The following is a 24,463-nucleotide window of genomic DNA, read 5'->3' as shown; positions in this document are numbered from 1 at the left end:
TTTGTCTTTGCATGTCAGCCCGAAAATTGCTCATTTTTTGTGATTTGTGTACAAAACATATGGAAATGTCATTTTTCCTAAAAAATAGATCAAACATTAGTTATTGGGTCTTGTTTAAGGTTTAGGTGGTTGTTTTGGGAGTCAAAACAGTTGAAATGTACTAAGAAATGAAATAAAACAACAAACACAATAAAAAAAACATTAGTTGAAAAAAACAATTAAATACATAAGAAAATATGAAAACAAGAGATAACATAAGGAATAAGCTGGCTCTTCCAAATTTTGTTATCGTATTATTATTCCAAATGGTCTAATGAATATATGTAGTGAAAAAGAATGCTTAAATATGAATAATGTATGATTTATGGGTAAAAATGTAATGTTATGACATTATTTGCATAAATTACCATAAATATGCAAATGAGTGAATTTTTCAGAAAATTTAAATGATCATATTATTCTATACACTTCACTTGACATGCATGCACATTTTCAGGGGGATCGGCCCATTTCACGGCCGAGATCTTAAGGGGGCCGTAATGCCCCCCCCCCCCTACCGTACTAAGACCTCAAATAGCCCGGCATTTTAGGGTCAACTAATCCTGCTAGTGCAATTTGTCTACGCCCTGCCAAGTGCAATATCTCTTTGTTGGTTTTCATTCGTTTCCAGGATATTTTCATCATTCTTCTGTAGATCCACATTTCAAAAGATTATCTTTTCCATGGCCTTGTTTATCGTCTATGTTTCTGCTCCATACAATAGGACAGATCATACATAACAGATTACTACTCTCAACCTAAGCGCAAATTTCACCTTTCCATTTGTGAATAATCCCTTCATTGCCAAAAATGTATTCCTAGCAATTTCTATTCTTCTTTTTTTTTCTGCTTCGCATCTTGCATCATCTGTGATATTTTGTCCTAAGTAGATGTAATTACTGACTTGCTCAATGATATGTCCATCGAGTTTCAAACATATTCTCGGCTTATTCTCTGTTCTACTAAAAATGATTGACTTAGTTTTCTTGACATTCATGCTTAGACCAAACTCTTCACTTTTGACTTTTATAATATCCTATACATGTTTTAAATGTGCCTCATTCTCTGCGCAAAGTATAGTGTCATCAGCATAACGAAAATTATTAATATTTACACCCCCAATACTAACACCTTTCATATCGAAAATTTCCCTGAATACCAAGAACTCTGTGCACGTTTCCTTTGCTCTTCATAAATACCAACAAAATGATAGTACACACTCAGGTGGTGTGTTTTCCATTTGCAGGCTGAAAATATAATTTTATGTGAATCCCATCCTAAACAAGAGGTACTGAACACTTCCCTGAAAAGATTAGAACTGGCAATTGCTTTTTTGATATGTGGAATTATATCGACCGTTAGGAATTTTCGCAACACGTTTTGAAAATTATGCGTAGAAAATAGTCTGGTTTTTAGTATCATTTGATCGTACGTTTTGTGCTGCGCAAAGATTCAATTTGCTTAATTTTGGCTATTAAAAGAATTGATTTATTGATGTGTAAAACAAAATGCTCATGTACCCCTTACAGCTCATTTTATGAATGTTATTTCCAAAGAAAACAAAAGTCAGGCTGTCACTCAATAGTGTCTGAAAGTAAAGTCTAGGAATTAAAACGGGTTTCCTTGCATAATTTGAATACTTTAGAACACTGCAAACTATACATTTCACAGATAAGACACACGTGACACATTCATAGTTCCTGCAATATTCTGCATTAATTTGATTTAGGCCGCAAGAGGGACACATTTTCGCTTTGAGATTTCGCTTTGAGATTTTCCTTTTACAGGTGCCCTTTCTTCTTGGTGCCCCCTCCCCCTCCAACTTCGGAAGTCGCTTGGCCGCTCCTGGCCCAAATGATGTATTTCTCGTCCCTTGATCGCATATGAATTGTTGAAAACTTTTATCACTCCTTGGAAGATATTGATAACTTATTGGTAGATCGGTACATGTCGTACACAAGTCATCGCAACTCATACCGAGCTCGCGTGACTCGTGCATCCAACGGAGGGAACTCGATAATGCGTCGTATGATAATTCATGCAAATACCATACAAACTAGAAATATCGCAATCTGTATTGCCGCGCAATGCGAATGTATCCCCCGGCAGTGGCAGCGATTTTGTGTTATCCTTATGTGGAAGGAGGGACAAAGATTCCCTCTCCTCTTTGTGAAACAAAAGGATGACGTAGAGATTGCCGCAAGTGGCTCAGACTATTGTCAAGACTAGGAGCAGCATCACCAAAACAATAGGTGTGTAGATCAGATTATGATGCATATTTATAGAAAATTTGAAAGAAATGTGATTTGCATAGCGACACAAGATATTCCTTTAAATATGACCTTTGACCCTATAAGAGATGGAATACTGGGGGGTAGCAGCACCAAATTTGTGGAGGTCTAGAGTAAACTATAATGAACCTGAATACAAGCAGCATCACTAAAATCTATAGGCTTGTAGATTATACCAAGATACACCTTTGTTCAAAATTTGAACAAAATCCCTTTAGAAATGTGGCCTATAGAGCGCACACAAACAAAAATATGGCCTTGTACCCTATAGAAGGCGGAATACTGGGGGCAGCATCACCAAAAGTTATAGGTATGTAGATCATTCCAGGATACACCTCCATACAAAATTTGAAAGAAATCCGTCAAGAAATGTGGCAGTTAGAGCGCACACTAGAGTGCACACAAGACATCTATAAAAAATATGACCTTTGACCCTATAAAAGACGGAACATTGGAGGCAGCATCACTAAAATCTATAGGCTTGTAGACTATATACCAAGATACACCTTCGTTCAAAATTTGAACAAAATCCCTTTAAAAATATGGCCTATAGAGCGCACACAAACCATCCACAGAAATATGGCCTTGTACCCTATAGAAGACGGAACACTGGGGGCAGCATCACCAAAAGTTATAGGTATGTAGATTATACCCGGATACACCTCCATACAAAATTTGAAAGAAATCCATCAAGAAATGTGGCAGTGAGAGCGCACACAGAATATGACGCGGCGGCGGCGGCGGCGTAACGCTGCTGAATCCAAAGTACCCCACCGGCATACTGCCGGGGGATATAATAAGTAAATTTCAAGCGAGTTCACGTGAGTTTACGCGAGTTCAAACTCGCCACAACTCGAGGCTCCAACTCGGCTAAGTGGGAGCCCTGCTTTACATTACGTAACAACTGAATGAGATTCACACATTCTTTGTCCAGTGTTTACACTTGTCTCCTGCTCGTGAGCATTGTCCACCAGTGGCAAAAGCCTCCATTCAGTCGACATTCCACCTGAATACCTGACGGGATAAAAGGAGGAAGGAAATAAATAGCTATAAGGAAATAATATCATATGAGTCGACATTATGACTCTATAGCAGAGTGGTATATGATTTCATCATTGGCAATGTTTGGATCATTTGGATCACACTTTTTATTTGTAATATTTCAAACTAAAGAGGAAGCAAGAGTTAACGAAGTCAAGATGCATCGAGATGTAAGTACAACTCCATGATATAGGATACAGACTAATTTAATACATAGGACTAAGCGAAACATAGTGACCGAGTAAGCAAGGAGGAACCGAATCGCACGCTACAATATTTGAGTGAATTTATACTTTACATTAAGTACGTCTTATAAAAGCGAACATTTTTTAGGTCATTACATAGGAATATATAAAACGGGCAAAAGTGGTCATGTTGACAATTTCAAGAGGTGAGAATCTTCTTTGAATGCACGAGAGACATACATTTGAGTACGAACGTTTGGAGCTAGCAGGAGAACTTTGTCAACTGATTGCAATTTTCTTGAACGGACACATTTGCCAATGAGCATTATAACTTATATGACTGTCGAACAGGGATCGCAAATAGCCCCAATTTTATATAACAAATATTGTATTTTCGTTGTACAATATAAAATATATTCACCTCCAAAGTCAGAAATTACATCAGGCCGCAGTACCTCAACTTCGACCTGCGGCCTCGTTGAAATATAGCATTACTCGAATAATTCTGAATGTGTCGCATATCGGTTCTGTCGGTTCTTTTATCTACTTTGGATTTTGCATATACATATATGAATATGTAGCATGAAAATAAGAATTTAACAATAATGAATCCTTTATATATTAAATTAAAAATAGGATAAGGTTCAGTGTTACTTCAAAAACTTAAGTCTTCAGATGTAACTTAATTGGTAAAACGTTGGGTACCATACGAACATCTAGTCAATTTTTCTGGTGGGCTATTCTAAAGTTACTCCGTTAACTCTATATTTTCTGTACCATATTCTCTTTTTCTCTTCTCTGCTTGTGTAACAAAATTCATTGATAAAATCTACACTGTTGGATGAATAATTATTTTCTTATTATTTAAAAAAAACTTGTACAATACCTTTTTAGTGCTCGATGTAGAAGAACACACTGAGTTGAATACACAAGTTGAATACCTGAGGCATAATTATAGTATTACTGTTATGACGTGTGGGCTGGCATTGCTCGTGTTGGCGTCGATATCACCACCCATTCCATCACCTATTGATAGCCTGGTCCTCTTTAACTTTAAACACAGGTTGGCAAATACGTGTGCATGAAATTTGAAAGTGCTTATCTAATTCAATAATTCTCAATTATAATACTCCATAGTACCTGATTCGAGGCAGTAGCGCAATGTGCTTAGAATTTTGAGACGGCTGAGCTAATTCGGGTATAATTGTTTAATATTTTTTAAATATTGATTCCAGACAATACAAATCTACGGAAGCCCATTAGTGCCACCATACGAAATAAAATTTAAGAGGAATTATCTGGCGGCCGCCAGATAATTCCTCTTAAATTTTATTTCGTATGGTGGCACTAATGGGCTTCCGTACAAATCAATCTGAGAAATAAAATAAAGTTGTTTTTCATCTTGACATGAATTCAAAACATATTCATTACATAGTTTGTACGTTTGATGAAAAAAAATGAAATCAGTTGTAACATAAAACAACCCCCCCCCCCCACCATGCGACACACACACACCCGCACACACACACACATTTATTTTATTTCTCCAAATGTATAATACAAACCATATATGTCAAACGTAAATGTTATTCACTTAAATATACATGTAAAAAAAAAAACTTAAACGAATCTGGAGGTAATTTTTAAAGGAACAATGCCTGTTCCTCCCTGCCACCTCCCTGCCCCCTCCCTCACACAAACACCCCCCACCCACCCCCCCCCCCCACACACACTACTCACTCAGTGGATGTCTGCTAACATTCTCAACTCAAGACAAATATACTAAATAAGTTATACAGGCCGCAAAATAGAGTTACATTTTTAACAGGTTCACGGTGGAGAAGAAAACAAATCTTAATTAATCTTAAGCTGCTCCCACCTAAGAAATGTGATCCCAGCTTTCCCGTTTTAATTGCTATTTTCTTTTCCTCATCCCTATACTTAAAAATGTTTTTTTTTCATCTTTTCTAAAGTTGGTACCCTCCCCCCGATCTTGACATAAATGTAACATACTTCACCATGAAAATGATAATATTACACATTTTTATTCTATATGAAATTCCTGCCAACCCAACAAATATATCTCGCCATTCTAAATCTTTAATATCATCTAACTCACAAAGTTGTACTGAAGCCTGCCATATCCTTTGAAGGCTCCCGCAAGATAAAAATAAACGTTTGTATGTTTCTATTTCCTGCTTACAAAACGAACATAAATTATCACCAACAAAACCAAATCTATGAAGATGCTCATTAGTATACATGGCTCCATGCAATAATTTAAATTGAAATTCTCGTTGTTTTCTAATGAGTATAGTAATTTTTGGTCAATCAAATATTTCTTTTAATTCTTTATCTATAAAATCATAATCATTTTACCCATCCTTTACCTGCAAATCATACGTTTGTAACAGTGCTTTGATAAAATAATCATAAATTGTTCTTGAACCCACATACAAAAACTGTATTTTTTTAACCTGAAATATGGAAATAAGTATTAAAGCTTATAAAATCAACCTCGAGGAATTGCATTAAACCCTGAATCATCCTTCCATTACCTGGGTATCGCATCATAAATATCAATAATCATAAGCAAATTATTAGCTTTCATACCGAGGTTCATAAAATATTTAACAGACTTAACATGGCCTTTCTCAACCAAGTGATTCAGTTGAACAATCCCTCTTTCAAACGCATACACACACACACACACACACACACATACGCGCGCACACACACAAAAAAGAAGAATTTGCATTTTACAGTATGATAACTTTGCATATTATAATAGTAATAATAATAATAAGGTATTTCTATACCGCAAATTGCATATTGGCTCTAATCGGTTTAGAAGAAAAATAGTTTATAAGTAAAGGAAACAGAATTTGCATTACAATAAATGTAACAACAAAAGAAGAGCGTGAAAAATGTACGTTATGACGTGTAGAACTTTGCATTTTGGGGGGAGGGGATGATGTTCCTGAAAAAAAAATGTGGGGGGATATGCCCCCAATCATTTTCCCCTCATTTTACATGTATTCCCTCAGTTTTTAAGGAAATTCAAGCCTAAAGATAAGGGGAGGCCTAGTTGGGGTTTAGGAGGGAAGCTCCCCTCTAATTGTGAGAAAAATGGGTTAAACAATCTTTCTCTATTTAGTAAAACAAATACATTTTTATATGAAAGGGGATTCCTAATAAAAATCAGCCATTTATACCTTTTAAAATTCATACTCCTGAAATCATACAGAATGTTTGTCTTGTAGGCTGTCTTTATGGAGCGCAGGATATATATATTTAAATCCTTCAATCAATTCGGTGTAGATAGCTCTTCCCCCAATGAGACAAAACTGTGTATGGGATCGGCACTCCGATGCTATTAGACCCTATAAAAGCGTACTGAGGGAGTGGTTTTATGGTATATACACGGTATGGAATGAACAGAAGGTGGGCTTTATTTCCTCCCTTTTGGTCTTTCTTCCTCTGTTCTATTCTTTCTATCTTGTTTTCTCTTGTCCTTTTATTTTTCGGTCGCGGCTAGGCTATGTGTGAGAGTGTGATCAAAGCAGAAGAAAATCGGATTTGGATTTGGACAACTTCTACAAAAGCCGTGATAATTTGAATCTTGTCATAAATTATGACGGGAGATATATGAACAAGAGAAAAGTAAACTTGATGTAGATAATGTTGCCGTGTCTGATTTATTATGATCTTTCAATCATTCATTAGTTAACTTTAGGAGGGAGAGAAAAACAACGACAGCCATACGTTTGCGAGTGTCTTCCTATAAAAAATAAATGAAAACATTTCACGAAATTTGTTCGGGAGGGAGTGCTTGCTTGTCAAAACCGTAATCACAACCAATGAGCTTAGACATAAGCTAATCCTACCTCCTTGTCATATCCTTTTAAAAGTTTTAACTATAATTCTTTGTTATTATGTCATGTTCTTAGAGAATTTACTACTACTATGGTGACCCAGAAAGATCGGCGGCTCCAGTTTTCACCGTGAAAAATGGCCGTTCTGTGCCTGGCAACCGTCACAACGAACGCTCAACAAATTATGATGACTGGGAGGAACCTACATACCATGACAATTTGACATTTAATAGGAACATTATGCAAAATGAACGACAACGATATGAAATTGGGCCAAAAAGAACAAAATCAACGGGAAAATTGGCTCTTATATGGAAACAAATGGTCAGCGTGATGTGCTTCCAGGCTCGCCGCCGGTTACAACCGCGACAGGACAAGACGCGACGGACGTTGGACCTCGTAGGCAACATTCGACTCTCCCGGTGATGAAACACATGGAGGGGGAAAAAAAAACAGACCTCGAAAAATGGCGATTGTTGCAGTTATTGTTCTTATTATCCTTTGCCTGTTAATAATCCTTGGTGCTGGTCTCAATGCCATCCTCTTCCTCTTGGGTGAGTAACTCTGTCGTGTTTTTTTTCTCTCTCGGTATTAGATAACATGTACGTAAAGTCTTCCAAGGACAATTTCTATAGAGTACCGAAGCTGTGACATTATACAAATCTATTCTTAGAATTTCTCAATTCTTTCTTCATTTTCCGAAAGAGCATAACAAATAATGTCCAAATGTCAATTTATGAGCCAGAGCAGTATAACACTGAGCTCCTATAGGAAATCTATTCATTCAGATGGTCATATCTCAGCCAATACTTAACGTTTTCAACTGGCTTTCGACATTTGGACATTATTTGTTATGCTCTTTCGGAAAATGAAGAAACAAATTGAGAAATTCTAAAAATAGATTTTTTTTGATGACGTCACACTTCACTACTCTATACCTCATTGCGCTACCTTTAGAACCCATGGTCTGACTGTGTCACCTTTTGTGTAATCTAATTATTGTTCGCACATATAAATTAACAAAATTATAATTAAAAATTAAAATATCACGCCAAACACAGCCTTATTACTATACTATAACTACTACTACTAATTTTACTACTTCTGCTAAAACTACTACTACTACTACTACTACTACTACTACTACTACTACTTCTTCTTCTTCTACTACTACTACTTCTACTACTACTTCTTCTACTACTACTACTACTACTACTACTACTACTACTTCTTCTTCTTCTACTACTACTACTTCTACTACTACTTCTTCTACTACTACTACTACAAGCTGACACCATCAAGTGTGATTTGTGGAAGTGTAAATCCCCTTGATGTTTTAATCTTGAAGTCACGAATGTATAAAACGCATGCATGCATTCTAGTTCTAATGTCAACTTTTGTTTTGATTTGTTTTAATGAAGGTCCATTCGCTGCAACCTCACCAGCAGCAACGACAGGTAGTATTATGCATAATTTCCATTTAACATAATTATATATAACCTTGGAGATAAGTTAATAGTGAAGGACGTGAGTTTAAACCAGAGGCGGCCCTCCCGGGGGGGGGGGAATAAGTAATAAGTAATAAGTGTAATAAGTATAATAAGTGCCCCTTCCCCTTTTAATAACTAACCCCATTTTAATTCGGATAAGCGCACCTTATATTTTCACATGTGCCCCTTTTCCTAATGATAACTGCCCCGTAAAAAAGCCCCTTCCTTTTCTCATAACTGCCCCTTCCCTGGAAAATGCCCTTTTCAGGTACGAGAAGTTACTCCTTTTCACTTCAGATAAGTGCTTAACCTCCTATAAATGCCCCTTTAAAATCTGATCGGTGACCATTTTCTTTCAACTAATGCCCCTTTTCCTAATGATAAGTGCCCCATTAAAAAATAGCCCCTTCCCCTTCTCATAAGTGCCCCTTCTCTGGAAAATGACCCATTTGAGATACTAGAAGTTACTCCTTTTCGGCACTTCAGATAAGTGCACCCTTAACCTCCGATAATTGCCCCTTTAAAATCTGTTCGGTGCCCATTTTCTTTCAACTAATGCACTTTTTCCTTTATTTAAAAGTGCCCCTTTTACATTCATTTACGTGCCCCTTTTCATATCTGGTCATTGCCCCTTTTCAGATGCAATAAGTACCTCTTTTTACCTCTGATAATTTCCCTTTTAACAATAATACGTGCCCCTTTTCCTTTCTAATAAGGGACCTATCCCCTTTTCAAAAATGCCCCTTTTCACCCCCTATAAATGCCCCTATCAAAATATAATGGGGGCCCCTTTTCCATCAACAAATGCCAATTTCCTATTCTCATGACTGATTTGTTTTCATCCCTGGTGAGTGCCTCCCTTTGAGGATGTAAGAAGTGCCCCATTTTCACCTCTGATAATTACTCTTTGTACTTTGACACATGCTCTTTTCTTTTCTGATAAGTGTCCCCTTTTCCTCTCATCATTAAACGCGCCCCAAATTTCAAGCGACTAAGAGAAATTTCTCGCAAAGCTCGCTCGCTACGCTAGCACGCATCTATAGATTATATACTTATGTTACTTTCCAAAGGCCTTTTCAGTCTTCCGTTATAAGAATGTGCTTATAACCCCATCAGGATTGGGTTTTTCCTCTCTATAACATGTAATTTTTCGCACTGCGATCTCACAAATATTTTAAAAAAATCCTTGCTCGCTCCGCTCGCTCGCAAATAATTTTTCAGACCATCACACCAAGCTGCAAAGCATGATGCTTAAGAAATATATTTTATGGTGTATAAAGTGAAACGAATATTGAAATCATCCCTGATAATGTAATCACAATGTCGGGGTATATACCAATGTCAACAAAGTTGTTTTTTTTCTCCAGAAAGTGCCCTTTTTTCTTGGTGCCCCCCCCCCCCCCCACTTTGGAAGTCGCTCGGCCGCCCCTGGTTTAAACCGAATTCACTGACATAATGGCCCGAATTCACAAAGCAAGGTTTGAGCTCAGACCAAGGTTTGACCTCAAACCTCCTTTTGTTTCGCCAAACCTCCCTATGTTATTTACAAACCAGGTTTGTAAAGAACAAAAGGAGGTTTGGCGAAACAAAAGGAGGTTTGAGCTCAAACCTTGGTCTGAGCTTAAACCTTGCTTTGTGAATTCGGGCCTAAAAGTCTCACCAAATAAACATTCAAACTGTTTTGAGAAAATACCTCAGGATAGCTTAGGGTTTCTTGTATTAATAGCCACCATCGTGCCTTTTGTTAAAGGGTGCAAAATGCAAAGTTGACAGGAATCCGAATTTGTCCTGGCTGATATCAGCAAAGTTGAGAGCCTTGGAAAGGTTTACGAATTTCCATGTTCTATTACAATTAATGAAAGACAATTTACGAAAGAATGGAATTTGTTCTCTGTATGTCATGACATAGCACACCAATATTGTGTGCCTGTGTAAACAATTATTTATTTTGCGAAGTGGGAGGCTTTATATTTAAATTGGCATACTTGCAAGAAGAGGAAAGAGAAGAAAAACAAGAACAAGAAGACGAAGAAGAAGAAGACGAAGAAGAAGAGAAGAAGAAGTAGTAGAAGAAGAAGAAGAAGAAGAAGGAAAAAGAAGAAGAAGAAATGGGCTGGTCAGATTATTGTGCGGGTCATTAAGAATAGACCATCAGTTATCCATGGGTATCAACATTACCAGTCAATATTTTTAAATGTGTTTGAGAATTTCAAATTATAAGCTTTTTTAGACGCACGTTTTTCTACGACAACCGTTTCACAAGTGATACACAAAGGCTGCTTGTGAAATATGTTCAGTGCAGTTTTTTTTTCTCCTCTGGACAGGGCCCAGTCTTACAAAGAGTTGCGATTGATTTGGATTAATCGTAACGTCCTCCATTCAATCGCAAGTTTGCAGCCCCTGTCTCTTATGTACATAGTTGTGATTGATATCAATCGCAAATAAGTTGGGATTGATATCGACTCTTTATAAGACGGGGCCCTGGTCTGGAACAAATACGTGTATATCTCATTTCAACCCCATCCTTCGTGGATTTGTGAAGTATAACGGAAAGTGTTTTTGCCCAATATTCCTCTTGTGCGTATAACAATTATTATGTGGGAACTTTTCTTAAGATTCTTTTATCTTAATACTAATCGTGTAATTTCTTGACTTTGAAAATATATCATTCGTATTCTGTTTATTGTGTTTTAATCAGTCTGCTAAATACATCCGGAATAGACCATGATATGTAAATAAATAAATTTAAAAAAAATCCAATAAAAATGCTTACAGTAATGGTATATATATATATATATATATATATATATATATATATATATATAACATATGAACCAGACACAGTTAACGATTCATGTTATTCTCTCGCAGTCCAACCTTATGTACCTGTCACTCCTAGACCAGTAATGGCTGTAGTTGGTGAGTATGACTTAATTTATCATTATTCGTTTCCCCGTGTTTGATTGTGATTATAAAAAGAAAAAAAATGTGCAAAATTAAAGATATTAAACGGGCGACTGGCGATTTTTCAAATAAATGGGATCATCACAATAAGTAGAACGGAATATCAAGCGCATGCACACAGAGAGAAAGAAAGAGAGAGAGAGAGAGAGGGGGGGGGTAAGAGAAGAACATATACATTGACTCCTCATGTGCATTATTCGCGGATGACACTGTCATCTCTCGCCCCATGTATGCTCCCGTCGATCACCAATACCTCCAAAATGACATCGATAGCATTCATCAGTGGTGCCAAGACAACAAGATGTGTCTCAACGCTTCAAAATCTAAAGTCATGAGGATATCATGCGCTAAGAATCCAGGTATTCCCGAGTACAGCATCAATAGCGTTCTTCTTGATGTAGTAACTGAGACCAAATATTTAGGTGTCATGATAAATAACCGCTTATCTTGGGATAGTCACGTCAACTACATTGTCTCACGAGCCAACCGGCTCCTTGGGCTGCTTTCTAGTGTTTCATCCGGTCTCTCTTCCCACGCTACACTTTGTCTGTACAAAGCTCTTATTCTACCCATACTCGAGTATGGTCTACCGGTTTGGACCCCGTATACGAAAAATTTAATCGGTAAGATTGAAGGTATTCAACGTAGAGCGACCCGAATTATCCTTAAACAAAGAAGAATGGAAATGTCATACGAGGAAAGGTTGCGACGCCTCCGCTGGTCATCTCTTGAGTCTCGTCGGAAGTTCACTTTGATCACATTCATTATCAAATGTTTGTTTATGTATGTATCCTGCGATAGTGTAAATAGCGCCATAAATGTAAACCCAAGGTATAGTACCGACCTGAAGTTCAAACATTTGTTCGCTCGAACTGAAAGTCTGCGTTCGTCAGCCATTAACTCATTTCCCAGATTGTGGGACACACTTCCTCAACATATTCGTAACGATGTACTATTGACTCACATTGGCACTTGGTGCTCCCACTTGAAGGTGTTGAACTCTGGCTTGTAAATCTGTATATATATATGATTCCATATTTATTCATGTTGTATTATACATTATATTCCTTAATAATATTAATAATGATTGTAAAAGTTATATGATATAATCGTAGCAATAATAATGATTGCAATAACAATAATATAAATGATGTTAATAATAATGACGAATATGCTTATACATATTTGTAACAGTGTGATCTTTTAATGCTGTTTATGCTTTCTTATTGCTAGTTGTTTAATTGCTGCTGTTTATAGTCATTTATAGAATATAAATAATCCTTCAATTCTATAAATGATTCACATAATAACCACCTGTGATGTATACCGTATAATTTGTGTTTCATTTTTCATTATATAATATGAAACAATAATGATATTTATTTGAAACAATACACAGTCCATTTTAACCATTCCAAACCATTCCAAAATTGTATTACTGAATCTTAATATTTTCATAAACATGATATAGGGCTTACCTTTATCTGTACATATTATGATCGTGCAATAGCTTCGAGACTGGTTGTTGTTGAAATTGTATTCTCAATGAAAATTAATTTTGTTGTTGATGTTTTAATATAAATATTGATGTCAATGATACAAATTATAATAATCATAATAATCATGATAGTAACGGTAGTAGTAATAATGTTAATAACGATAATGATAATGATATTATATTTATGTTTTACAACGTGATGATGGTGTTAATGATTAACAGTAATAATATGTTACCATACCTGTCATGAAATCACAACTTTAAAAAAAATTGTCATGCAATGTTTTTTTTCCTTTCTTTTTCTCCCTCTTTCCTCCATTTTCTTCTCATCTATCTTTTCTTTTTAAAGCTTTATTTTAACCAATATCAGGTGCATCTAGTCGGGTGTGGGGAGGAAGGTCTGCGGATCACAGTTATTTGGTTAACTTTTTCCATACCCGGGCAGCTCGACCGGATGCACCTGCTATTGCAATATTTATATATGCTTTCTATTGATTTTTTTAATCTCAATTCATGTTTGTTATATTGTTGTATTATGTGACTTGATTTGCCAAATAAAATAATAATAATAATAATATACAGAGGGAATGCTTTTGTGTGTGTGTGTGTGTGTGTGTGTGAGAGAGAGAGAGAGAGAGAGAGAGAGATAGAGAGAGATTCTTTCGGGCTTCTGACATACATTGTACGCTACAAATCATGAACCAGTGAATAATTTGAGAGCTTTACCCATTCTTTTTGCAGTTGGAGTAGAACTGGACGCAACAGTGAAGTTATCGAATCGAGCCTTTGTTCCTGCCTACAACAACGAATTATCGCCTCAATACCAAGAGCTTTCTCAAACCTTCACAAACACGGTTAGTGGATCCGACGCAGGTCCATCCTTTTGTTTCTTTGTGTGTGTTTGTGTAATTATGCTCGGGATGAGACAAAGAGTTTTTCTGCATAATAATAATAATAATAATAACAATGATATTTAAAACGTTACTTATAAAGCGCTTACCACCGAAGTTTCTAAGCGCTATAACAACAAAATAGACTGATAAACGATCACATATTAAACAAAACAAAAAGTGTAAATAAACCTACAAATTACAATACATATGAAATACACATCAATGTGAACAGAGTAAGTTAATCATCAAAAATCAAATGTGTCTCAAGACAAGTTTTGAATTGGTTAACAATTGGTTTGACCTGACAGTGGTCCGATTTTTTGTTGCTTGTTTGTTAAATTCCCCCTCTAAACCCCTCCCCAGCTATAATAAGACTATAAGAGAGAATGGTTTTACTATTCTTCAACTTAAATGATAATCTCAAACAAAAGTTTGAAAAAACCTTAGTTTCATGTATTTTTATGTGATATTGCCAAACATCTTCGAATAAACAATATTATTTGAACATCATTTATAGTGATGGCGGCGTAATGTTAATACGGCACCCCTCTTATTCGAAGTGAGAGTAGGCATTGGGGGGGGGGGGGGTTGCCAAGGGTTCGGGCTTCAAATTCCACGCACTCACGAGGGACTGGGTCGTGTAAATACACTTTATTCAGTTTAAGCGGAGGGCCGAAATACAAGGATAATATCCTGTGCGAAGGATCAGCTTATATTTCTTTTCAGTAAAAAGTTCTAGCAACCCAAAGGAATTGATTTGATTTCCACAAAAACGACAGTTTTGCCCACATGTGTATTGAGGACGTGTCTGGTGTGTTTACATCGAGTTTTAAAGATAACCTATAAGTAAAACCTTAAATTACCATGGATCTCAGTGATGTCAAAAGATGTATAATAAAAATACCTTCAAGTTAATATCAATTTTATTGAGTAATGTAGTGTGTAAAATAATTTTGTTGTTGTATAGATATCTTTTCCCTCTACTTTTGGCCAGTATCTCGGTATATTATTAATATTAACTTAACAAAAGTGATTAGACATTTAGTAGTGCACAAAAATCAAACAAATTTCTCGCTACCCCAAATAGCGATTCTGCCGAGATCCGGGGAAAATCCTGAAAACGCGCATTGCATTATGGGATAGCTTTTCGACATTACAGCTTCCTGTGCAGGCGCTATATTACTAGGCGCGATAGCGCAAACGTAAAACGCCGTCGCCACACAACGTGTATGCACCGAATATGTCGTCTGCTCGGTCTTGTTTTTTTTTTCGCAAATATTTCAACGTTTATTTGAACATTTCATTCGTTGTTTTTTGCGTCTTTTGACATCAGTGACGATGGTTTTCTTTTGTGAGGCTGCACAGTGCTGGGCTCATGATTCCAAGCGTAAGAACCCTGAAAAATGGGGGTGGATGAAGGCCGTGACTTGGGTGAAATTTCCCACCGAAGCTGGAACACGAGCGACATGGCTGCGCTTGATTCGCCGCAAGGACAAAGTGAATTTGACCAAAAAATCGCGGCTTTGTTCGAGACATTTCGATAAGGAGCAGATTGATCCAGATGGTTATGCCACAGGCTATCCCAAATACTTTTTCTGGAATAATTTTGGTCTTTTAGCGTGCGTGAAAACTCTGCACAGCGAACACAGGCGCTAGCGCCAGCGGGATGGGACTCTATACCGGAAGTTGTAGTGACGACCCGAGAGAGTGAAAATTACCTCGTCTCGCGAATTTCGAGATTTTCGTACCTATTTAGGGTAGCGAGTATTGATAAGATCGGTTGAACCTTTTAGACCCCTCCCCAGGACGTCGATCGATTACATGTATGTGCCCCCAAACATCAAACTCTTGCTACGGCCCTGCCCATACACCCCCCTCTCTCTCTCTCTTTATATCTCTATTCTCATCTCTCTATTTTTTTTCCTTAAAAAAAAAATCATTGGTATAGATGGATGCAGTGTTTTTGAACAGCGATCTAAGTGACATCTACAATGGTACAGTTGTCAACGGATTCACGTAAGTCGGAAGTTATTATGCACTGATTATAATATAATTCATGAATTCGGGCAATTGTTCCATGCCGTATCCTAGATAGTGATTGCTTTCAATGCCCTCCCCCCCCCCCCCCCCCCCCACCATGAAGATGATTCATATGTAGATTTATTTTCTAATTTGGCCTACCGCTCTTCAGTTAGCAAAGAAGGATGTAAAATGACAACGTTATTGGAAACAAATTAAATGGGGGAAAGGGCTGTTTTGGATAATACGCTACAAGGCGAGAGAGAGAGAGAGAGAGAGAGAGCGAAAGAGAGAGAGAGAGAGAGAGAGAGATTTGTTTTTTTATGGTTTAGTTTCTTTTATTTCACATGAAAAAATATAATACATTAACAAAACATAGCATATTTACAAAATTGACATTCGTGTACAATAAAGACATCTACACAGGATAAGTTTGTATGACACTAAATAATTTCGAAATTACATGTGAAAAAAAGGAACTTAATAAGAAGCATAGCTTGTAGAATTTAAGTTCCTCAAAATAATTTTGACACAGTGTCATTCATAGTAAGGTAGAGGTATAATAATTAAAAGCAAAGTATACAGACAAAAACAATGAAGTCATATGGATGATGGGTGTAAGAAAGAAGAGAAATATGAACTTAGGAAGAGAAGGTAAAGAATGGGGGTCAGAAGGAGAATGAGAAGAGAGAAAAGGGAGTTTTAGAATAAAGTGTTCAAGGTCGGGAGTCACAGTCGGGGAAAAAATAGACTATTTTTTCCGACTGTGACTCCCGTCCTTGAACATATACTATGAGTATAGATGTGCATTACACTTACGAATTCAAAAGTAACAATTTGATATGTTTTTTTAAGCTGCCACAGTTTTTAAGCTGTTTGGGATTGAAGGGGGAAAGATTGAATGTAAGAAATGGGGGATAGAATAACAAAATACAGGCGTGCTAACTAGTTCCAGCTGGTGGATTTCATCACTGGGCAAATTTTGAAGAGCAGAGCATTTATACAAAAAAAGGTCTGATTTGATATGTTTACAGTCAAGGGAGTGTCATCGTGAACTTCACCATCAACCTGATACGAGCGCCGACAGCGCCGACAGTCACGGGTTCGACGACGATGTCATCGGGTGTCGGGAGCATCGATGACCAGATCAACTCGGTCAGAGGACAGGTCGAAGTCTCCATTAAGGAGATCATTCAGATTGCCGACGACAATGGCGACCTCACCACACTCGGGGTCGATTCGACGACACTTTCGGTGACAGATGGTAAGGAGCTCATGTTTTCCTTATTCTTTTTTTTTAATGACCCATGTATTTTTAGCATGTGCCTGAATGTTCTACCATGTTATGTTAAATGAATCCAATACTGAAAACTGTACACATCTTAGGTACACACGTAGAAAAACAATATATATATTATGGTTCACACGTCGTATACGTAGTTCAGGATTTATATTAGATACTGTCTGTATGTTAGCTGATGTTTGCAATACAAAGTTTCTATTTTGTTGGTTATGTTTATTAAAACACATAATACAATATATGCTAAGCTGACGACTTATTATGTTTACGGTGTTAATGGGAAATAATTATGTACAAGAAAGAGAAAGAGAGATGAGAGAGAGAGAGAGAGAGAGAGAGAGAGAGAGAGAGAGAATGAGAAAAATAAGAAGAAAGAGGACGTCGATGGCGGGGAGGTGGAGGTGAAAGATGATGAAAGGACGAGGAGAAGGACGAGGATGAAGAGGAAGAGGTTTAGGTGGAGAAGGAGATAATGAAGAAGAAGAAGAAGGAGGAGAAGAAGAAGAAGAAGAAGAAGAAGAAGAAGAAGAAGAAGGCGAGTCCATTCTGACCTCGGTCATGAATTTATGTTGCTGTAATGCCCCTAAAGTATGATTATAATAACGGTGTATTTTATTTCTATCAACAGTTTCTGTTGACGTCGAAACAACAACAGTCACTGAAACACCCGCAACAACGATTGCTCCTTCCACAAAAACTCCAGGTTTGTGATAGATGTTAATTTTGACACTAATACCATTCGTCTCTCTTCCTCGCATTTTGTGCACATGTGGTTGGGGAGAAAACAATGTTCAATGATACCTTTTCCGTAATAAATAAAATAAATAAACTATGCTGAGAGGTTTGAGAGGCTAGCTGTATTTTGGTAATTGTGCTGCGTATATAAAAGAGTGGAGCCGATCATATCACGCAACCCGCCTCCGTGATCGATATTCCTTCGTGCAGATATTTAGCGTAGGCCTGGCACAGCCGAATTGTAAGGCCTTATTGTTTCATACATGGCATACTGATATATATTGCATAATTTGAACGTTCTGCCGTTGGACAAAATGGGCTCAATTTCCGACCGAGACCTTAATTTTTGGAGATCTTTTTGAAGTTATGTCACAATAAGGAAGACAGTACAAGGAGAAATTTAGGTACGCTAAGAATTTTCATCCAACTTTTCTAACATTTCTTCTGCATTCCTTCCATCGCCCGTAATATTTTTTTCCTCCAAGTTTTGAGTCGTGCTGCAATATGTAGCCTATAGGCTCCTATTTAATGAGTTCATTCACTCAAAATTCATATAATATATGCTATATATAATTTATAGCATATTCTGGGAAATCAGATAGAGTAACTGACATTTACCCAAGGCAGAGACCCTACTGACCCCGGCTTTAACCTGACAATATTATACAAGCAAAATTTACACAAGTACAGCTTAATTTGCCAGTACATAGGCTGGAGCTAGCTCGAGGTACATCGTCGGCTGCCAGCGAGAAGGCCGTTATACTGCCATTGACAATCATAATTATGTACTGTCAATGGTGCAGGCACGTAGCCAGAGTTTGATGTTTTTTTGTGGGGGCACATACATGTAATCGATCGAGGTTAAAAAAGGGGTCTAAAAAAGTTCGACCGATCTTGGATTTTTTTTTTTTTTTTTTTTTTGGGGGGGGGGGGGGGGGGGGAGGCACGTGCCCCCCCCCCCCCGTGGCTACGTGCCTGTAATGGTGGCTGTAACAACATTATTGTGGGCAGCCACGATAATGTAGGCCTATTGTTTGGTTGCTTAATAATTTAGTGTCACCCTTCTTCCTTTCGTCGCTTCTGCACAAATAATTGAGAGTAATAATAAGTCACCCGACTGCAGATCACAAGGTACGGGGTTCAAATCCCGCCGCAGCACTAATGTCCTTTGGCAAGACGTTAATCTACATTTGCCACTCTCCACCCAGGTGTAAATGGGTACCTGATATGCTTGAGCGCTAGTTACTTTGGCAGCTCGGCTACGACCAGGGTAATATGTGTAAAGCGCCATGAGCGTCAGAACCTGGCGGATACCGGCGCTATATAAATAACCATATTATTTATTATTTATTAATACTAGACCCTATATCGTATAATGATTTTACTTGAATTAGCATACTATTACGGAAATTGTTCCTGTCTCTCGGCGTGGGCGTGGCCCGACCATTTAGTTACATGACTGATTCATTTTCGGGGAGGTTTGCAGACTTAAAACTAAAATAGTATACCGTATTCTTTGGTTTATAGTTAAACTGATTATGAAATTGAAAAAAAGGGTATTTGATTGAAAGAGCAAGACATTTGCAAACATGTGACTATGTACATTTTTTTTAAATATGGTGTTTTTGGTGAATGCGTAGCCAAAAAAAAGCCGGAGAGTGAATGCCGATAATGTCATTTTCTCAATTCTATTACCACCCTATACTTCTACTTTCAACCAATCAGAAAAACGCAATACTACAGTAGACGCCAAATTTAGCCTGACTTTCATGCGTGTATGTTTACAAAAAATAATCGAAGGGCATGCATATTTAATCGGCAGTGTACGTTTGCGTTTGTACGTACGTAAAGCGGAATTTTGACAAGACTAATCTGCGTACGCGTGTCGATATCGATAACGATCGCAATGTTTTTACGGTAGCATATATTGGCACGAGCTTTAGTGGAGTCATGAATATTCATTAGTCCCTACGTCACATACGTGCGGCGTGCGTAGTGTGTCATATACACATGTACTAGTACACGAGTACGTTTGTAAGTATTAGTACATGTACGTTGCTCCGGAATGAAGAGAATCGCTATAAAGGACGAATTACTCCGTGAAGCCAAGTACGAACAGAGAATTGAAAGCAACTACACTCCCTAATCTAGCTAGTTTTGTAATAACAAATAGGTATTTTTTTCATAATATTTTACTCTTTCGTGGCTTCATACTAAGGAACTTTCAAAAAGATGATTTGTAGAAAAAAGAAAACTGAAGAAAAGAAAACATGTGCACCCAGCAGTTCAATGCAGTTCCTACCTACCTAGGCCTACCTAAACCCACTTACAAAATATTACTTGCATGTTGCTTAAATAGTTGACAGCCACAATATTTAGTAAAATAATAGGCGTTTCATGTATTTTAATACTGGTAAGTTGCTCGATATGATTTGATTCGATATATATCTCATTAATAAAACCATCTAAAGGCTATAAGTCTCAAACATATCTTAAACCGAGTGCTAACAGCATTAAACCATGCCCCCAAATTTAGTGATCTTTTTTTTTTATATCGAAATACCGAGGTTTCACTGGTTTATTTAGCAACATGAAGATTGTAATACTATAATGTTCGAGTACATCACTTTGTGTATGATTTGATCCGATATCTCAGTAATGAAACCACGCAAAGGCATTCTAGTCTCAAACAAACCATCACCATTAAACCGAGTGCGAACACCATTAAACCATGCGCCAAATTTAGTAATCTTCTTTTGTGTATCAAAAGACCGAGGTTTCATGGGTTTATTTAGGAAAATGCCAATTTGATACTATAATATTCGATAAAATCGGTCAGTATATGATTTGATTCGATATATATCTCATTAATGAATCCATCTAAAGGCTATATTAGTCTCAAACCAACCAACACCATTAAACCGAGTGCCAACACCATTAAACCATGCGCCAAATTTAGTAATCTTCTTTTGTGTATCGAAAGACCGAGGTTTCCCGGGTTTATTTAGGAAAATGGAAATTTAATACTGGTAAGATGCTCAATTACATCACAAGGTATATAATTTGATCCGAGATAATCTAATTAATAAAACCATGCAAAGGGATTCCAGTCTCAAACAAACCTTCACCATTAAACCGAGTGCCAACACCATTAAACCATGTGCCAAATTTAGTAAACTTCTTTTGTGTATCGAAAGACCGAGGTCCCCGGGTTTATTTAGGAAATTTGATACTATTAATGTTCGATAAAATCGGTCAGTATATGATTTGATTCGATATATTATATCTCACTAATAAAACCACCTAAAGGCTTTATAGTCTCAAACAAACCCCCACCATTTAACCGAGTGCGAACACCATTAAACCATGCGCCAAATTTAGTACAGGCGCGGATCCAGGGGGGGGGGGGCCGAGCGTGCCTTGGCCCCCCCCCCCCCCCCCGCAAAAAAAAAAAAAAAAAAGAAGAGAGAGAGAAGGAAAAGAAGGGAAAGAGGAGAGAAAGGGAAAAAAGAAGAGGAAGAAGAAAAGAAAAGAGGGAAGAAGGAGATCGGGGGGGAGGACTTGCCTCCCCCCAATAAAAAATAAAAGAGAAGGAAGGAAAGGGAAAGAAAAAAGATAAAGAGGAGATAAAGGGAAGGACAAAATAGGAAGAAGAAAAGAAAAGAAGGGGGATATCAGTTGCAATTTTCCCGCCAACAAGTTGTGGATCGAGGGGGGGAAGACCCTAGCCTCCCCTCTCCCCCCCCCCCCCCCCCCCCGTCCCCGCTAAAAAAAAGAGAGAAGGAAGGAAAAGGAAAAGAGGAGAGCTAAAAGGGAACAAAAAGAGGAAGAAAAGAAGCGGAGATCAGTTGCGGTTAATCCCGCCAACAATGTGTGGAGCGGGTTGGGGACCAAAATGACCGTGCCCCTCCCCTCCCCCCCCCCCCCCCAGCAAACCTAAAAGAGAGATAAGGAAGGGAAGGGAAAGTGAAAAAGAAGAGAAAGGGAAAGGGAAAAAAGGAGAATGAAGAAAGGTAAGGGATATCAGTTGCAATTTTCCCGCCAACAAGGTGTAGATCGGAGGGGGGGGGGGGGCACTGGCATACTGATAGGGGAGGGGGGTGGGTTGGAGAAATAGAATTCAAACGTGGTTTATTTATAATTCCATAACGGTGGTTAACAAATAATGCTGAAATGAGATAATTTTCCTCACTTCATGCGTTTGTTGGAAAATGACAAATTCCTAAATTTACAGCCAGGCAAGAAAATGCTTCTTGAGATGCCTACATATCAGGGCCCGCGGAACGGCGGGGATCGGGATCCTCGAGCCCCTCTCCCCACACTTTCTTTGAAAAAGTATATTAAAGAGAAATAGAAATAAAGAGAGCGAGAAAGAAAAAAATAGTTAACTGCCAGTGTCACATTATAATGGGGTATCAAAATATGCTCATCTGACCATGATTAAAATTAATGCCTAAAATCCTAAGGGCTCTGCCCCCTGGATTCCACCTAGGGCCCTAAGGAGGGCCCTTAGATGCTCATATGACGGTCATTTAATGCCTAAAACCCCTGATTTCTGGGGGCTCTGCCCCCTGGACCCCACGCCAAATAGTGTCCTGCTAGTGTCACAAATAATAAGGTATCAAAAATGCTCATCTGACCGTAATTAAACGCCTAAAACCCCTGAGCTTCTGGGGGCTCTGCCCCCTGGACCCAACCAAGAGCCCTTAGGCGGGCCCCTCGATACTCATCTGACCGTAATTGAGTGCCTAAAACCCTTGAGATTCCGGGGCTCCGCCCCCTGAACCCCAAGCCAATTAGTGACCTGCCATTGTAACAATTAGGTATCAAAATAATGCTCATCTGACCGAAATTAAATGCCTAAACTCCTGAACTTCCGGGGCTCTGCCCCCTGCAGGCGCGGATCCAGGATTTCTTAGGGGGGGGGGGGCCCAAATTTGAAATTATGCGAGCCAAATATTGGTACGTTATGGTGACCAACAGTGACGTAATGCGGGGGGGGGGGGGTCGGTGCAGGGAGGGGCGAGTTTTCCCCACCCTCCTCCACGAAACGCGGAAGCTTTGACGTTTCATTAAATTATTAGAGAAAGAAAACGATTCGTTGTACCGTTCTCGACTCAAAATCTTCGTCTGAATTTAGTTTTTCCCCTCCCGCGCGAAGCGCGAATTTTTTTATTATTTATTAAATTATTAGAGAAAGAAGACGATTCGTTGTAAAGTTCTCGACTCTTAATCCTTGTCTAAATTCAGCCCCCCTCCTGCGCGAAGCGCGGAAGCTTTGACGTTTCATTAAACTATTAAAGAAAGAAGACGATTCGTTGTACCGTTCTCGACTATTGATCTCATCTAAATTTAGTTTTTCCCCTCCCGCGCAAAGCGCGGAAAATTTTACGTTTTATTAAATTATTAGACAAAGAAGACGTTTCGTTGTAGAGTTCTCGACTCTTAATCCTTGTCTAACTGATTCAGCCCCCTCCCCCTCCTGCGCGAAGCGCGGAAGCTTTGACGTTTCATCAAACTATTAAAGAAAGAAGACGATTCGTTGTACCGTTCTCGACTCTTAATCCTCGTCTGAATTTAGTTTTTCCCCTCCCGCGCAAAGCGCGGAAAATTTTACGTTTCATTAAATTATTAGAGAAAGAAGACGATTCGTTGTATAGTTCTCGACTCTTTATCCTCGTCTAAATTCAGTCCCCCCCCCCTCCCCCTCCTGCGCGAAGCGCGGAAGCTTTGACGTCTCATTAAACTATTAAAGAAAGAATACGATTCGTTGTACCGTTCTCGACTCTTAATCCTTGTCTAACTGATCCAGCCCCCTCCCCCTCCTGTGCGAAGCGCGGAAGCTTAGACGTTTCATCAAAATATTAAAGAAAGAAGACGATTCGTTGTACCGTTCTCGACTCTTAATCCTCGCCTGAATTTAGTTTTTCCCCTCCCGCGCAAAGCGCGAAAAATGTTACGTTTTATTAAATTATTAGAGAAAGAAGACGATTCGTTGTACCGTTCTCGACTCTAAATCCTCGTCTAAATTCAGTCCCCCCCCCCCCCCTCCTGCGCGAAGCGCGGAAGCTTTGACGTTTCATTAAACTATTAAAGAAAGAATACGATTTGTTGTAGAGTTCTCGACTCTTAA

At 38.2% G+C, this 24,463-nt stretch overlaps 1 protein-coding gene across 5 annotated transcripts in view; it reads left to right on the top strand.

Moving 5' to 3' along the window:
• Positions 1-3,359: 3,359 nt before the first annotated feature.
• LOC752152 (hyalin) overlaps positions 3,360-24,463 on the top strand; it is a 76,543-nt gene continuing 55,439 nt past the window's right edge. For 2 of the 5 annotated variants that reach the window (XM_030983305.1, XM_030983302.1), the window contains exons 1-8: positions 3,363-3,541; positions 7,507-7,985; positions 8,853-8,888; positions 11,793-11,840; positions 14,125-14,237; positions 16,225-16,292; positions 17,330-17,559; positions 18,224-18,298. In XM_030983305.1, coding sequence (XP_030839165.1) covers positions 7,898-7,985; positions 8,853-8,888; positions 11,793-11,840; positions 14,125-14,237; positions 16,225-16,292; positions 17,330-17,559; positions 18,224-18,298 — 658 coding nt within the window. In that variant the 5' untranslated portion in view covers positions 3,363-3,541; positions 7,507-7,897. Of the gene's footprint in view, positions 3,542-7,506; positions 7,986-8,852; positions 8,889-11,792; positions 11,841-14,124; positions 14,238-16,224; positions 16,293-17,329; positions 17,560-18,223; positions 18,299-24,463 lie in introns of all 5 variants that reach the window. The other 3 variants (XM_030983306.1, XM_030983304.1, XM_030983303.1) reach the window with 3 other exon arrangements.

The sequence above is a fragment of the Strongylocentrotus purpuratus genome, unplaced genomic scaffold (assembly GCF_000002235.5).
Source record: "Strongylocentrotus purpuratus isolate Spur 01 unplaced genomic scaffold, Spur_5.0 spur5_scaffold_13, whole genome shotgun sequence".
In the NCBI taxonomy this organism is placed as follows: Eukaryota; Metazoa; Echinodermata; class Echinoidea; order Camarodonta; family Strongylocentrotidae; genus Strongylocentrotus; species Strongylocentrotus purpuratus.
This window is presented reverse-complemented; position numbering and strand designations above follow the sequence as displayed.